Below are 17,607 nucleotides of genomic sequence, written 5' to 3'. Positions count from 1 at the left end.
GGTGAAATGTCTTTTTATGGATATCTAAAGGTTTATAGGACAAAAATTCATAACATTTACCACATCAATAATATAGTAAATAACAGCATTTCCCTAAAGTCATAACATGGCCATGACAAAGTTGTTTATAAATTGTTGGTCTCATGGTAGCTGCAAGTAATTCACAAATCTCTAGACATATTAGAACAATAGGTTTAATGATTTACAAATATTTTATCAAATGAGTCATTCTCACAGGTATCGTAATAAGCATGCTTATCCACAGAATTTCTGTTGGATAGATATGTATTCATTTAAATAAGCTTTAATAAATTTATAGCCTGATGGTATATGCCACAATACTTATGGGTTTTCTGTGTTACATGCAAAAAGAAAACAATTTTTAGAAAATTATAAACTGTATATACTCTTGAATGCAGTATGAATTCATATTTGATACAATCCCTCATTAGTAATCCTCACAAAAAGAAAAACATATCAAATTACATAATTGATCAACTAAACCAAAATATGGTTTTAGAGTTAATGTTGATAATTCTGGTCATTGATAAGAGATTTCCTACGAGGCTGATGAAGCTTAGGGTTCAGGGCCCCTCACAGAGGAGCCTCCTTCTGGAACCCATGTGAAGGGGTTCTAACAATGTGTTCACATGGCAATTACACTTCTCCTTCTTAAGGAGGATCTCATCTTTAAACCCCACAAAAGCTCGCTCTGTCCCTAAACTCATCATACTTACTGTGAAGAATGAACTCATTATTTTCTAGAGTTAGTAATAAACAAATAATCACAATGTAGTATAAAATCAATGTAAAAAGTAAAGCAAACCAACACAAACCTCAAATCTGTGGAGAATTCCAAACCAATCTTTGCAACTAATGAGCTGTATGAACTTCAACAAGCTACTTAATCTTTCTGGCTCTGTTTCCTCATTTGTAAAAATAAGATTCTGGAGTAAATATTTTCTTAGATACTCTCTAGGTTTAAATAGCTATTAGTGTATTTTGTTTTGTTTTGTTTTGTTTTGATTACTTTAGCATCTCATTACCACCTGCACATTGAGATGGAAATTATTAGGAATGAAGAAATTTTTCTATTAAACATAGTTTAAAAATGCATTTTAAATTGAGGCATGGAAGATTTGCATGTTCATTCTGGTTGAAGACATCTATGGAAAAAGTTAAAATATAAAATAAAATCATCTCCCCAGATAAATCTGCAAAAGCAAAAGCAAGCAATAAATTAACAGTCAAAACCAGAACAACAGGACCGAAGTGGTTTCTGTAGTTGATTTAATATTTTCCCTCTGTTAATAACCCTTTCTGTGTGATTCACCTGAGTGACCAGATTGCCCTCTAAAAATCCAATCTCATTCTTTTTTTATTCAAAATAAAAAGGATATCAGGTGAATTCATAATTTTATTATTTAAATTTGAGCTAAATTCAAATATACAAAGCCAATCATTTGTATATTTGACAAGAAATTACCTCAAAATAAATATTTCATTATAAGATAAAAATCCCAATTAAATATTTCGTAGAGTGGGATTATAGAGTTTATATTATGTATTCTCCTGCATGTCTTATACTGCATATTAAACATGAAAAAATGATATTTGTTATATTTTAAAATATAGTCATGTGATAATCCAACATCTTTGAAACTAATTTGTTTTCTAATAAACTTGGGGCTTGCTACTCAAATATTCTATGCTTCCTTTTTACCTTTGTGTTTTACACATTTCACTTCAATGACTGAAATGTATTTTCTTCCTCAATTTGCTTGACTAATTTGGCATAATCCTTTATGGTTAAGTTCAGGCATCACCTCTCTTTAGAAATGTTTCCTAATTATCCATTTTGACTTAAAACAGAATGGTAATTACACTCTTACTTATTGTACTTGTGACACAACTTTAGTTGTCTTTTCACTTTTCTGGTCTCCGTACTCAGATACAAGATCCTTGAGTATAAAATCTTATTCATCTTTTTATTCTAACATGAGTATTATAGCATGTAGTGCAATTTTAATGCTTGTTGAATGATTTAACCAAAAACATTCTTAGACAAACCTCCCTCATATTTAACTAGACTAATTCTGCTAGCCCTATCTTTAACTTAATGCTGTATTTTATTATTGAAAAAATAAGGTGATTCCAAAAATATATGAAAGAGATATGGATATATTTGATTAAAAGTAGCTGCTAAAGAAGATAGCAAAACAAGCTAGAGATATAACCTAGATCTAAGGGTGAAATTTCTACAAAAAAAAAAAAAAAATGCATGCATATTTGTGGCTATTAGACTGCAAATTTAATTCTAGAATACATAACCTTTAAGTCACAGAGGAAAACCTAGTTAGTTACGTTAACTAAAATATTCTTGGGTAAAAACTGATTGATTGCTCAGGAAGGAAAAATTAATATTGTGACTCTTAGATCAAACAGGTATATCTCTAAAGGTTGTTCATGAAGGAGAAAGTGTTTGTATTCAGATCCTACATTCAAGGGCCAGTGTTCTAGAAGATGTTCAATTAGCCTTTAGCATTATATTATTTTTTTCAGTCCAAAAATTCTTAACACCATTGCATAATACAATGACTGTCTGTATTCCTTAGTAGAATACCAGGTAGAGGGATAAAATGTAATTCTTGACTATTTAAGAGGTGGGATATTCACATATTATAGAGGAATCAAGTTGAGGATCAATCACACATTTTTGTGATACGAAACTTTACTTCTGGAAATGAATAATAGATTAAGTAAAACAATATCTGTACCTGGTTATATATTTTTTCTATCTTAGAGAGCATTTGCTGCTAGTGTATAAACTAGTGTGTATAATATTGAAGGTAGATATGATTTCCTATTCATCTGTTTCTACCCAACACCTAATGGGATTCTTAGCCCTAAAAAGTTTTCAATAAATGTCTATTTGGACAAGAACATAGTTTAGTGCAAAGATACAAGGGAATATCTAATCTTAGAATTCAACAGGTAACATGACCACAGAAGACTAAGTATAAAATGAGGATTCATTGATACTTGTAGTTTATAAATCAGAGTATATGCCTACACGATCATATTTTATTGAGTCCAGAGTCCTGGAGTTTGTTGTTGTTTCCCTTCCTTCTCTTTCTTGTTTTTGCTGGCATTACTAATGGTGTGTGTGTGCCATATTTTCAAGAGGAACTGATAAAGCGAAAGTGAAGAAACAAAAGTTCTAAAATATTTTTAAACTGTACACATATGTCTGTATCTATCTCACAGCTGTATAAGTAATAAGCACATTGACCTTATGATTTTCTGTTTACTCAAATACTAAAGTTTCAGATGAAAATGGTAAAGTCATCTGCTCTAAAAACTTGTTTTCATGCCCCATATTTGCTCTTCAGAATTTTCCCTATTTTATCAACCAGACATACATAAGCACTGAAAATTGTGGGTCTGTGTGTATCTGTGTGTGTGTAATTGAGTATGTGTGTAGGAATTATCAATATGTGTATATTATCAAAATAATTGTCTTTTATTTTAATCTCAATGTATCCTATATATATATATATATATATATATATATATATATATATATATATATATATATACACACACACACATATACATATATATTACTTTTCACTATATCCTTTTATTATTTTTTTTGTTTGTTACAAAAAACTGAGTGAGCAAGTCTAAATTTTATTTCCTTGGGAAAATTGCAAAACTTTAAAGAGAGAAACCTTTCAAAGAAACACAGCCCATCTTGGTCTTGTGAAAAGCTATTTTTTAAGTAAAAGAGACATGAAGAGGACAAACATACACTGATATAATTAAAGAAATGGGCTAAAATGAAGCAAGCATTCCTTTTAAGAAAATGAAAACTGACAGTTTAGAATGAGATTTTCTAGTCTAATGGGTTATGCCACAAATGAATGCAATGTTTTATTATGCTGATATTTTCTTTAGCCCATTTGTTAATTGTTTTCATAAGTATAGTTTCTAAAACTCAGAAAAAAAACTCATAGTAAATGTCATTTTGTGTTCCCTTTCTTCACATGTACATTCAGGAATTTTATAAATTTAAGTAAGATACTTCTTTTTTCCTAACTCTAAAAAATGAATGCCTATATGTTAAGCTTAGCTAATAAGGTACAGGAGCTTTAAAACTGGAATGAGCAAAGCAATCATGGAAAGTAAACACTTGTTTTGTTTTTGTTTTTGAATTAGCAAATTTGGCAGCAATATCTAGTTTCTAGGGCAACGTACCTATCTCAAAGCTATCTCACAGATCAAGAGTAGATAGAAGCAGAGATGCCAGTTCCAGTCTTTCATGGAAGCATCTTTTTCCTCATCAGACTTTCAAAGGCATGTATGTAATTTTCATCTTGAGTAAACTATCAAGTCTGTCTTCATTTCAGGCGGATTCCAGGACATCTAATTAATTTTCTAAGCTAACCATTGTGTTTTGTTTATGTGTTGTTTTGTTAAAGTATATAGTTTGGGGACACATACATTATGTTTGTACATTATGAATGTGTTATTTTTTAGCTTAAGAGTGGCTGACCTTCCATCTAACGGAGTCAGCATTTACCAGAATTGTTGACAAAAAGCCAATGCAAGTGTTATTCTCATTCCTTTGATTTTTTTTTCCTTTTGGCGATGACTAGACCATGTATGTAATTTTTAAGATTTTAATAACCATTATGCCTTCAAGAGACTCCTTATGCTCCTGGGCCAATCAGTTTCTGCTTACTGTACCCATGTAAAATTAATCCTTCATATTGACATCTGCAGGTGTGGCAGAGTAAGGACCTCCTAAGATCTACTACTCCATGAAAGTAATGAGAACATTGGTGAAAGGTGTCAAACTCAGATCTCTGGGAAATAAATAAAGGCTTAAAATTATCTGAGGAGCATTTATTCAAGAAAAACAGCTTACTCTAGATAAGAACAATGAACTTGGTGATGTTTTAACATGTCCTATTTCCATCACCTCCTCGTTAGTTTTGCAGTAGCCTTGAAAACCAACAACCTTGTGATTAAGGTAGTCACCATATTCAACAGCCTAGAAGTCATGGAGGAGGTGGGAAGATTGGGAGATTTCTCAAAGTCAGTTCCTCAGGGAATTATTATTATCTGACCTGTCTGGCAGTTCTCTGGATACCTTTACTTATAGGGCTTATTCTTTTTTCATCTGACTAGGGCTTCACCTTACCGAGAATGACCAGGTCATATGTGGAAAAAAAAAAAAAAAATGAAGAAGAGGAAGAAGAAGAAGAAGAAGAAGAAGAAGAAGAAGAAGAAGAAGAAGAAGAAGAAGAAGAAGAAGAAGAAGAAAAGAAAGAGAGAGAGAAAGAAAGGAAGGAAGGAAGGGAGGAAGGAAGGAAGGAAGGAAGGAAGGAAGGAAGGAAGGAAGGAAGGAACAAAGGAACAAAGGAAGGAAATAAGTCAGTGGCAATCACAGTTGATCTTTGAACAAAACAGATTTGAACTGCTCAGGTCCTCTCATATAAGGATTTTTTTTTTTTCCAATAAATAGACAATCAGCCCTCATATCCCGAACTTTTTCATCTACAGATTCAACCAACTGTGGATCAAAATAGTATTTTCAATGTATTGTAGGTAGAGGGCTGACAAGTTACACAAAGATTTTTGGTGGTACAACAGGTTGGTACTCCTAACTCTGTATTGTTCAAACACTGTGATTTAACATCACAGCTGCCTGAGGTGGTCAAAAGAGTTGGGGCAAGCAAAATGCTGAGTACAACACTTGAAAGTAGAGCTGAAGAATGATACGTCCATGGGGAAATTTGAAAAGGTTACCATACTCCTGGTACTCTTGAAGGTCATGCACAAGTTCAGGTCTGCACACAAAATCAAGTAATTTGTGAGAAGGAAATTAAGCTCTCAGCTCTGGCTGACCTTGATGATGTGTGTAAGCAGGAAATGGAGGTTAAGGACTGAAGAGTCCAGCTCCTGGTAAAAATCTAAGTAAATTTCAGACCTGATCTTAGGCAATTACAAAGACTTTACGTGGCAGGCCTCATGAGGGAAGCTATTCTCCAATCCCAGTCTTCGTGCACAGCCAATGTGTGGCAGTTTTTCAAGGGAGTTGCAGTCAAGGACTCAGACTACTCTGGCTGGTCACGTTCTTCATATATTTGCATTCCTAACACAGGGATTTTTATTCTTAAGTCTTCTTGTCTGGAAAGTTGGAAAGGGGTTTTCTTTAAGAACCTCTACCAAAGCCTCCTTATGGTGGGAAGTGGGGGAAAACTTGCCTTTGCTGAGAGACTCTGTGTGCATGTTGGAACATTCCTTCAACAATTCAGTAGGCAAATTACAACTCTGCCTTGTCAGTAGCTCAGCTGAGCTGGGAAACAGAGAGCTGAGCTTAAGGAACTGCAAGTAGGATAAACTCAAAGATATGCACAACCAGAAGCAGCATCACAAACTGTCAAAAGCCAGAACTATGGAGAGAATCTTGAAAGCAGAAAAAGAGTAGCAACTTCTCACATACAAGGGATCCTCGGTAAGATTAACAGTTCATTTCTGATCAGATAACAAATAGGCCAGAAGACAGTAGAATGGCATATTCAAAGTGCTAAAGGAAAGAGACTGTTAGGAATTTTACATCCTTCAAAAATAGAGGAGAAATTGTCGCATACCCAGATTAAACAAACAAACAAAAATTAAACATTGAGGGAATCTATTGCTAGCAGACCTACCCTACAGAAAACAGTAAAAAGAGTCCCTTTGGCTGAAATATAGACATTTCTATAAAAAGACAAATCTAAATGAAGAATAAAGAGCACTGATAAGGTAAACATTAAAAAAAAGAGTATAAATGAATTTTTTATCCGTAACTCTTTATTTTCTCCTATCTTATTAAAGTAATAATTTTAAAACTGTTTTGATGGATGTATAATGTATAAATATGTATGTAATTTGTATGGCAATAATAAAAAAAAATGTGAAAATTAAAAACACTCCTACATAACCAAGGGGTCAAAGAAGAAAAAAAATGATTAAAAATACTTTGAGATAAATATAAATAAAGGCAGTAAACACCAAAACCTGTGGAGTACAACTAAAGCAGTACTTACATGGAAATGTATAGCTGTAAAAACTTAAATTAGGAAAGATGGCAAATCAATAACCTAACTTTCCACACTAAGAAGTAGAATATAAGAGCAAATCCAATGCAAAGGGAAGGAAAAGTATATACAAAGATAGAGTGGATATAAATAAAATAGAAAATTATAAAACAAAAGAACATTACAAAACTAGCAGTGGGTTATTTGGGGGAAAAAAAATGTCAGCAAAATTGCAAACCATTACCTAGACTGAATAAAAGATAGAGAAAAGTTTAATTACTAAAATTGGGAATAAAATAGGGAACATTACTACTGACCTGATAAAAATAAAATGGATTATAAGGGAATACTGTAAAGAATTACATGCTAGCAATTTAGAAAACGTAGATGAAATGGACAAATTTCTAGAAAGTCAGTAACTATAAAAACTGACTTAAGAAGACATGGAAAATCTTAACAGACCAACAAAAAGTAGTGATTAGTAAGATTTCATTTTTACGGCAGAGTAATATTCCACTGTGTGTGTGTGTGTATACATACACTCATATATGTACATATATATACATATATATCTATATATATACATATATATATATATATATATACGTATATATAGATATACGTATATATAGATATATATATAGATATATATGTATATATATGTGTGCCACCTTTTCTTCATCTAGTCATCTATTGATGGGCATTTTAGGTATTTCCATACCTTGGCTATTAAAATAGAACTGCAGTGAACATAGGAGTGCATTTATCTTTTCAAGTTAGTGTTTTGGATTTCTTTGGATAAATACTCAGGAGTGAAATTGTTGGATCATAAGGTAGTTCTGTTTTTAATCTTTTGAAGACCCTCCAGAGAACAAAGTGACGGCTAGTAGATGAGAGTGGGATGGGAGGTAGGTATGAAAGGTAAAGGGATTAAGAAGTACAAATTGGTAGTCACAAAATAGTCACAGTCATGTGAAATAAGTATGGGGAATAGGGTCAATAATATTGTGATAACTATGTATAGTGTCAGATGTGTACTAGACTTATCGTGGAGGGGACAATTTCATAAAATATAAATGTCTAACCACTGTGCTGTACACCTGAAACTAATATAAAATAATATTGAATATCAACTACAATTTAAACAATAGTCACATGTATATAAAGTACAGCATAATGAATATAGTCAACAATATTTTAATAACAATGTAAAGTGTCAAATGGGTAATAGACTTATTAGGGTGATCATTTGTGGGGTATATAAATGTTTAATCATGATGTTGTTTTGTGCACTTGAAACTTGTAAAAATATTTTATCCTGGTGTTCAAAATTCCCACAAAAGTAAAGCCCCAGCTCTCTTGGCTTTATTGATGAATTCTGCTAAATGTTTACAGAAGTAACACCAATCTTTCACAAACTCTTCCACAAGATAGAAGACCAGTGAACATTTTCCAACTCATTCTATAAAGCCAATATTAACTTGGTACTCAAGCTAGACAAAGATGTCAGAAGAAAAGAAAACTATTTATCAATATCCCTTATAAATACAGATGAAAAATATTCCACAAAATACAGGCAAACCCAATAGGACAACATATAAAAAGGATTATAGACCATGCCAAGTGAGATTTATCTAAAGAAGATCAGGTGGATTAATATTTAAAGATCAGTTAATGTAATACAGTATACTAATAGAATAAAGAAAAAAAAATTGCATGCTCTTTTCAATACATGCAGGAAAGGTACTTGACAAAATCCAATACCCTTTCATGATAAAACACTCAGCTAATTAGGAATATAAAGAACATTCTATAACCTAATAAAGAGCATCTGTTTAAAAAAAAACAAAAAACAAATAACTGAAATTTTTCCCCTAACAGAAAAGCAAGACAACATTGTCCTCTTTTGCCAGTTCTACTCAATATTGTCCTGAAGGTTCTAGCCAAGGTAAATAAGCAAGTAAAATAAATAAAGATCATGTAATCTTTAAAGGAAGAAGTAAAACCATTTCTCTTTTCAGATATAATGAGTTTACTAGACACAAAATCATAAGAAATCCAAGAAAATCTACTAATCTAATAAAAATGTTCATATAGGTTTCAGGATGCAAGTTCAATATACAAACAAATTATATATCTATACACTAGCAATGAAAAATCTGAAAACAAACATAAGAAATTATTCAATATACAATAAGATCAAATGTAATAGACTATTTAGCAATAAATTTAGCAAAAATAAGAGAAAATAGACTTAAATAAACAGAATGGCATCTAATGTACATTGATTGGAAGAATTAATACTGTTAATGTGGCAAAACTCACAAATTGATCTACAGATATAATCAAATCAGTGCCTGAATCCCAGCAACCTTTTTGAAGAAATTGAAAACTGATTCTAAAATTTGTATAGAAATGCAGAGACTGAATAATGCAAAACATATTGAAAAGAAAAAACAAAGTCAGAGGTCTGACAACACCCAATTTCAAAACTTACTACAAAGCTATAATCATTATGACAGTGTGGTGCTGGCATAAAGGCAGACCTAGACATTAATGGAATAGAATTGAGAGTCTATAAATAAACCCTCATGTTTATGGGCAATTGATTTTTGACAAGGATGCCAAGACAATTCAATGGAAAAGAAAGTTATTTTCAACAAATACTAGTGCTGAGACAATATACAAAAGATCAATGTTGAATTGCTACCCCACACCATACAAAAAAAAATTAATTCAAATGGATCATATTTTTAAATTTAAGACCTAAAATATCTAAAAGAAAACATAGGCATAAATCTTCATGACCATGGATTAGACAATACTTTCTCAAATATGCTACCGAAAGCACAAACACTAGAAGAAAAAATTAAATTGAATTTAATGAGTTAATAATTTTTGTGCTTCAAAAGACACTCTCAAGAAAGTTAAAATAGAACCCATAGAATGGAAGACATTTGCAAATATTCTATCTGATACAGGACTTGTATACAGACTATAAAATGAACAATTACAACTCAATAGTAAAAATAATATATCCCAAACAAACAAAAAAAGGCAAAATATTTGAATAGAAACTTATTCAAAGAAGATATGTAAATAGCCAATAAACACATGAAATGTGTTTGTTAGACAAATACCTATAAAATTACAATGAGGTGCCACTTCATACACACTAGGATTACTATAACAATAAAGAATGGATAATAACAAATGTAGGCAAGTATGTAGAAAAATTAGCATCCCTCATGCATTGCTTAGGAGATAGAAAATAGTGCAGCCATTATTAAAATCAAATTGGTAGTTCTTTCAAAAGTTAGAGTTACCACATAACTCAACAATTCTCCCACAATGTATATATCCAAAATAAGTGAAAACATATATTCACACCAAAATGAATATATGAATGTTCATAGCAGTTTATTCACAACAGCCAAAAAGTAGAAATGACCCAAATGTCCTTCTATTGGTGATATATAAACAAAATGTAGTAAATCCTAACAGTGGAATATTATTCAGCCATAAAAGCAATGAAGTATCAACAATGCCACAAAATTGATGAACCTTGAATACATTATGCTGTGTGAGAGAAATCATATTCAAAAGCCACAAATTGTATGATTCTATCTATACAAAATGTCCAATGTTTAATAATGTTGATCAGCTGAAAAACTCTATGAATATATTAAAAAATATCAACTCTAGTCTTTAAAACTTAATTTTGTGGTATGAGAATTTCATCTCAATTGAAAATTGAAAAACACAAAAATAATCCCTATCACGTATTTAACATACAACACAATGCCCAGCATTTAGAAAATCCATTATAAACAGTAACTGTATTATTCTTTATCAATTTTTTCTAAAAAGACTTAATTAAAAGCTGTATTGAAGTAATGTCTTATTCAATTTGGAGAGAAGGAGAAAAAGGCTAACTGACAGGAAAAAGAGTAAAATAGGAGAGAGGAGTTGGAGGAAGAGGAGGAGGAAGATGATCACCTATAATAAATAAAAAATAATTTATTAAAGAAGCAGATAAGAATTTGAAAAAGGCATAATAAATGGTCTCACAGAGATAGGGGAAGTTATTAATGCTGCTAATAAGAAGAAAGCAATTATAAGGAATTACCAAGTAGGGATATTGAAAATGTAAAAACAATTTAATTGAGATTAAGACATCAATGCATGGGATAAATATTATGATGCACACAGATTAACAAGAATGTGGAGGGCTGGATATTAAAATTATTCATCAGGAAGGATAAAGAAAAGGTATAAAATTAAATTAAAAAAATAGGAAATATAAAATAAGACATATCAACATCTATGTAAGAGAAGTCCCTGGAAGAGAGAAGAAGGTAAATCAGATACTTATATGTTATATTGAAGGAACAGGAATCCTAGGCTGAGGATGTTAATTGTATTTGAATATGATACGTAATGCTGAATTTCCTGAGAGTCAACTGACATAAGGAATGTGATTAATCATAAAGAAAGCACTCTACTTCATCAGAGAATACGTATGTGTTTTGTGTTACTATAAATTCTGGCTTCAACTGGCTGTACTTTGGATTGGCAGTTAAGTCAAAGGCAGTTTTCTATGGGCTGGGCATTACTAGCAATCTATGAGGCACTTTGAGATAGTGCTGTGCCCAAAAATGATATATGCCATGATATTCCCTACTAACTCACTCAGGTCAGATGTGGGGGAGTACTGTAGTAGACAATTTAAAAAAAAAAAGCAACAACAATACAAAGCATTAACCAGTATGAAGTAAAACACAGAAGAACCCAATGGTATGAGATATGGAGAAGAGGTGATCCACTTGATAACAGAAGTGAAGCAGTTCTATAATAAATCATCTATATACCACATTTGGTGTTCACCACCCAGAGTCAGTTCTCCTTCCATCACCATATATTTGATCCCGCTTACTCTCATCTACTCCTGAAACCAATGTAACTTTACTAACTATTATGACCCCAATAAACTTTAATTAAGAAAAAAAAAGTGAAGCAGAACAAAAAATGTAAAACAGTAGAGGATTAGGCATGCAGATAATGAATGACTAGAGTTGCTATTGGGTCATCAATATCTGTGGGAAATGCTGCATTACATTTTAGATATTTGTGAGACTTGGTTCATATAATTTTTTTATGCAGTCTTACTTCCACATGTAATTTTACAATGAACCCTTTAACAAATGAGACAAACTAAAAGACACCATGGGAGAATACCGCCCTGCTCACGACCTGTGCTTGTGTGATAGGATTTGAGGCAAACCATCACCTCCTGAGTACACTTTAAACACCTGAAATGAAGCCACTTAAGATGTATTCTTGGTGAAAGTTTTTCATGTATGTTCTTTTGACATGCAAATCTCCCACACTATCATTAATACTTGTTTTAGAAATACTCTATAATTTTGCCTACCTGTGAATGTCTAAATCAGTGTATTTGCAATCAAACCCTCATATCGCTCTAAAGTGTACATTTGAAATATCTGAAAGGTATTTTTTCAACTCTCTGCCATATTTCAGTTCTTCAAAGTAATTCACACTTCTTACAATCCCATGATACAAAGTACAAATTCAGGAACTGTTAGTCTTAATTAAATTTCTCATTTTAAAATATTTGTATAGCACTTTACAATTTACAAAGTGATTTCATATTCATTATCATCATTAGATTTTTATCTACTTCATAACCTTGAATTGGTGGTAAATCAGGAAACTAAGGCTCATATTTAAGTGCTGCCCCAAGTCACACCCAGATTTTCTGGATCCAAATATAGACTCCCCATCTCCAAGTTACTCCCTAGTAGAGATAAAGTCAAAGCCATCAGACTGACCCATGGCCAGCTGATGTGTCACTCTTTCTCTAAACCTTCATTGCTCTCTCCCTGTGGATTTTTTTCAATGTGGTATCAATTAAGTGAAAAGATATACCTACACTTGTCAATCCAGTAATGTGAAGTGAGTCATTTTAATTAACTTTCCATCAATCCACATTAACTGTTCCTTCTTCCAGGTTGCCTTACTCTGGCCTCTTCATAATAGTTCTGCAATTTGTTTTCATATAAAATTTTATGTATTGAATAAATGTCAGATTGAGAAAACTTTGATGTCTTTAACATCTACTCATTTTGATATCTTTAACATCTCTCTCAAAAGTTTAATGCTCATTTTGATATCTTTAACATCTCTCTCAAAAGTTTAATGCATATTGTCCAACACAGGAAAATGTCAAGAACTTAAAATAAAAAATAAAAAAAATGCTCAAAATAGCCCATGACTTACCTAACATTAATGATAACTGATGACAGTAATACTATATTTTTACACACATTTTCACTATCAATAAAAATGCTTCTAAACATAATATCAATAAAATAAGAGAACTTACCTAGACCGTGTCTATGTGTTGACATTGGTGGTAAGACAGTCCAAGTCTTGGTTTTGGGATTGTAACATTCAACAGTGTTCAATGTCTTTAAGCCATCTCGACCTCCAATTACAAAGAGTTTGTCATCAATAACAGCCACACCAAACTGCAATCTCCTGCCGTTCATCATCCCTGCCTGGATCCACAAATTTGTTCTGAGGTCATATTTCTCTATGGTTGTAGCTCCTGGTAAAACATAAAATCAGATAGTAGCCATTTACTACTAATCCAACATACAACATGCCCAAGGTATACAAATGATTAGTGGTATAAAACTAGGATGTGAAAACACTCTTGTCACATTCATTTTTCTTAAAGAAAAAGTGTCAGAAAGACAAAGGGAGTAGTAATTTATTACTGTATATTTTCTCTTCTTGATGAACATTAATGATCAAAATAAACACAAATGTTCAGCTTGTTTGAATTACATAATAGCCCCATGCTAAATTATTGATTTCAATAGAATCATTTTGGGCATAACATAGTTCTGTCAGTAGATCTTACAGCTTCCTTCTATCACTGTTTGCCATTAAAAAAGTGTAACATAATCCTAACCTGAAAAAAATTATTAAAGCCCCTTTTGAACAACTAACCTTTGTATATTATCTGTACAATTCTGAGTGAAGAACTGTTAATAAACAACATTTCTTAAATTAGCATTTCTTAAATTCTTAAATTAAATTATTTATTAAAATAATTAATAAAATATTCACCATTTTTTTTCTTTAAATTTGTCCTGTGCCTTAAATAACAGAAAGTTTTAAAAGTCAATTTTGAGATATGTAAACAAATGTCAGTTATACTTTTATAATCTTTTTAAAAAACGCATTTGGAGAATAGCTTAATAGAATTTGGAGACATTAAAATGATCTATCTTTATCAACCATGTTATAATTTCTAAATAAAATAGCTTATCTTTCCTAAAAGTATTTTTATGTATAAATTTGAGAAATGTAATAAGTCTGATTAATAAAGTTGAAATTAAAAAACGAAACAAGCTAAATTGCTGATGCGATATGTTTTAATGGATTCAATTAAACGTTTCACATTAAAAATGTCTGCCTCGAATAAGTTCGCAATGTTTATATCATAAAATATAAGCTAGCAAAAATTGATCTTGTTTCAGCGTTTGATCTTAATGTTCAGACTCATATTCGCCAGTGCTTCATCTTTAGTGATTAAATATTCTTACAAAGGGAGTCAAAATTCTTGTGTTCTATCACTAATGCACTAAAAATGTATTTTGCTTTAAATGTAATAAAAGGTTTCAAACTAGAGAAAACATTCTTTTTTTTTTTTAATAAACATTTTCTTTTTCCCGCCTCCACCCTTCACTCCAGTTCAAGTAAAGCTGTTTTTTCTCAGTCTAGCTGTGTAGGACACAGCTCCCTGACCCATGCTAGTATTATGAGCCTTGCACTCCCCCAGGCTGGTACCTCACAGCAGCACCAAGCAGCCCACAGCAGCTCACCGGCTGCTCACAGCAGGCCAGCTCCAGGAGAGCCATTGTTCACAATCTTAGTTGTAGAGGGTGCAGCTCACTGTAACATGTGGGAATCGAACCTCCGACCTTGGCGTCAGGAGCATCGCACTCCAACCACCTGAGCCACCGGGCCGGCCTGGGAAAACATTCTTAAGGGGAGTCTTTTACTTTTTAGAAACTAGCAATGAACTAAACAGGTATAAACAACTTGTTAGGAGAAATTTAGCTAATTGAAATAAAAATTATATAATTTATGCTTAATTTTTATTCAAAGGTAAAAAGCTGACAAAGGTAACATAGCTAGAGTTAGATACAGTAAATCTGTTTTCTGATGTTATTAAAAATATGAGCTAATTTCTATACAGCTAAATATGAAGTATTATAAATGTATTATTTTTAGAATAAAAATAAATAATTGTAATGTCCATAAGTCACTTTATACTGTTTAGTAGCGTAAGATATACAATTGAAACAAATGTGCTTATCTTATGGTTAAATATATTTATTATAGTTTATATTGAATGATTTGTCCAATTGTGTACACATCAAAACCCCAAGGTAAACTAAATTGTTGAATAATTTCAAAGTCATCTGAATTCTCAAAGCTTGATAGTATTGGGATTGCACGAATGCCTAACTAAAAATTAAGTTATATGAAATCATATGCAAGTGCCTCTCTCTTATGACTAACTCTTGATACATGATGGTAGAAGAAAGAGTATAACCTGAATCTTAATTATCCCAATCCCATGAGACCCATATTTTGCAGGTATAGGTGCACAAGGGAGTAAGTATTTGAACAACTGCACTTTCCTTAATGTTCAAATCCTTGGTCAAAATTCTTGCAGAGAATTTGAGGTCCAGTCATCCTTCAAAGAGAAAATAGTTGGGAATGTGTGAAGTTAATGGCTTCTGAGCTACCTGCTAAAAAGTGTTGTTATTCAAAGGAGAAAGGAGAAAGTGAGGACTTATTTGAATTTCAAAGTCTCATTCAAGGAGTTAAATGTGTCTTAAATTTCAACACATGGCAGGTTTTTCTTTTTTTTCTTAGTGTTTTTCCTCTAAGTGCAGGTTTCAAAGGTGACCTATGTATTTTATCCTGAATTGCTACATTAGAAATAGGAGTGCATCCCTGTCTTCATTTTTCAAATTAGAAGTTGTGTTAATTTCCTATGGCTGTTTTGAAAAATTATCTCAAACTTAGTGGCTTAATAAAACACATTTATTATCTTACAGTTCTGGAAGTCAGAAATAGATCTTACTGTGTTAAAATCAAGGTGTTTGCAGGCTTCGTTTCTTTCGGGGGCATTTTAAACCACTATTTGTGGTAATTTGTTACACAGCAATAGAGTTCAGTTCATTTTCATTGGTATTTTTGAAATTTATAAAGTATTTGTTTTCCAAGTCCAGTCACATAACTAGAAGATAGGTGCAATCTATCTAGATACAATACAAATACAGCAGTATTTTCCTCATGACAAAACACACAGCAGGCTCTGTTCTCAAAAAATAAAACTTAGAGAAAGTTCTCCAAATGTTATCAAAGTGTGATTCTGAGTCTTTTGGGAGTTGTTAATTCATATAACCAAATACAATTATTTTGGGGAGGACAATAGGAAGTAATATTTATACATTCCATTTTGGCATTAAAGACAGTAGGACTTCTTCCAATATTTATAATTAAAATATCTAGCAACCTTACTTATATTGAACACAGTACATAATAAAATGATACACGTTTTCTGAACTGACAACAGTCACAAAAAGCTTCTATAAAGAAGATAAAGCTCATTTATTCAACTCAACAGAAAGGCCCTCAGGTCTTCTCACAAAGCCTTTTTACTACATTTTAATGCAATATTAACAAGCTTAGTTAACTGACTTTCAAAACCTTTTACAAACCCACAAATCAGAATGAGCTGGGGCATTTGAAAGTAGCAATAGCTGATAGTGAGGGAGTAACTAGTGAAAAAAAAAACATGGCTTTAACTCAAAAGAACCACCATTAAATATATTAATTGAAAACAAAGATGTATTATATAATGCCAAAGAGCACTTTGGCCCAACATTGATGGTGATCTTTGTGTCATTAAATTATTCAGAAAAGGTTAAATTATGTTGGACATGTTCTCTTTAAAAAAGCAGTCAATATTGAAAAGCACTTTGGAAAAATTTTAAAGTAAAGGTATTTTTCATGATACCTGAAATATAAGACATCAAGCTTTACAGAAAATAGTATTATAAACAATGACTTATGCCTTGAATTTTTCATCAAATAAGCTTTTTTATTGATTTCATGTTTCTACATACTTACCAAAATATAGCTTTGGCATAACATTCTTACACTTTTATAAAGTGTAAATTTTCAATTTCAGGGAAAACATTTTTGAAGCACAAATAAAAGCCTTTAAGCACAAATAAAAGCCTTTACTTTTTAGGTAATTTGTTATATTTTATAAGGATGACATTTTACAATCATCACAATAATTTCACATGTGCCAAATAAGCAACCGGCAGAGTTCTACATCTCTCCCTGCTATAAATATAAACCATTTGTAATATTGTAATGGATTGATACATAGCTTTGT

At 31.8% G+C, this 17,607-nt stretch overlaps 1 protein-coding gene across 1 annotated transcript in view; it reads right to left on the bottom strand.

The window, feature by feature from the left end:
* KLHL1 (kelch like family member 1) overlaps nucleotides 1-17,607 on the bottom strand; it is a 305,504-nt gene that overhangs the window by 47,347 nt on the left and 240,550 nt on the right. Inside the window, exon 7 of the mRNA XM_019751890.3 lies at nucleotides 13,498-13,722. Within this exon, the coding sequence (XP_019607449.1) occupies nucleotides 13,498-13,722 (225 nt within the window). The remainder of the gene's footprint in view (nucleotides 1-13,497; nucleotides 13,723-17,607) is intronic.

This window comes from Rhinolophus sinicus, chromosome 16 (genome assembly GCF_057876585.1).
Source record: "Rhinolophus sinicus isolate RSI-liver-muscle chromosome 16, RSI-T2T, whole genome shotgun sequence".
NCBI classification, from domain to species: Eukaryota; Metazoa; Chordata; class Mammalia; order Chiroptera; family Rhinolophidae; genus Rhinolophus; species Rhinolophus sinicus.
The sequence above is the reverse complement of the archived record's forward strand: the minus strand, read 5'-3'. Positions and strand labels throughout refer to the sequence as shown.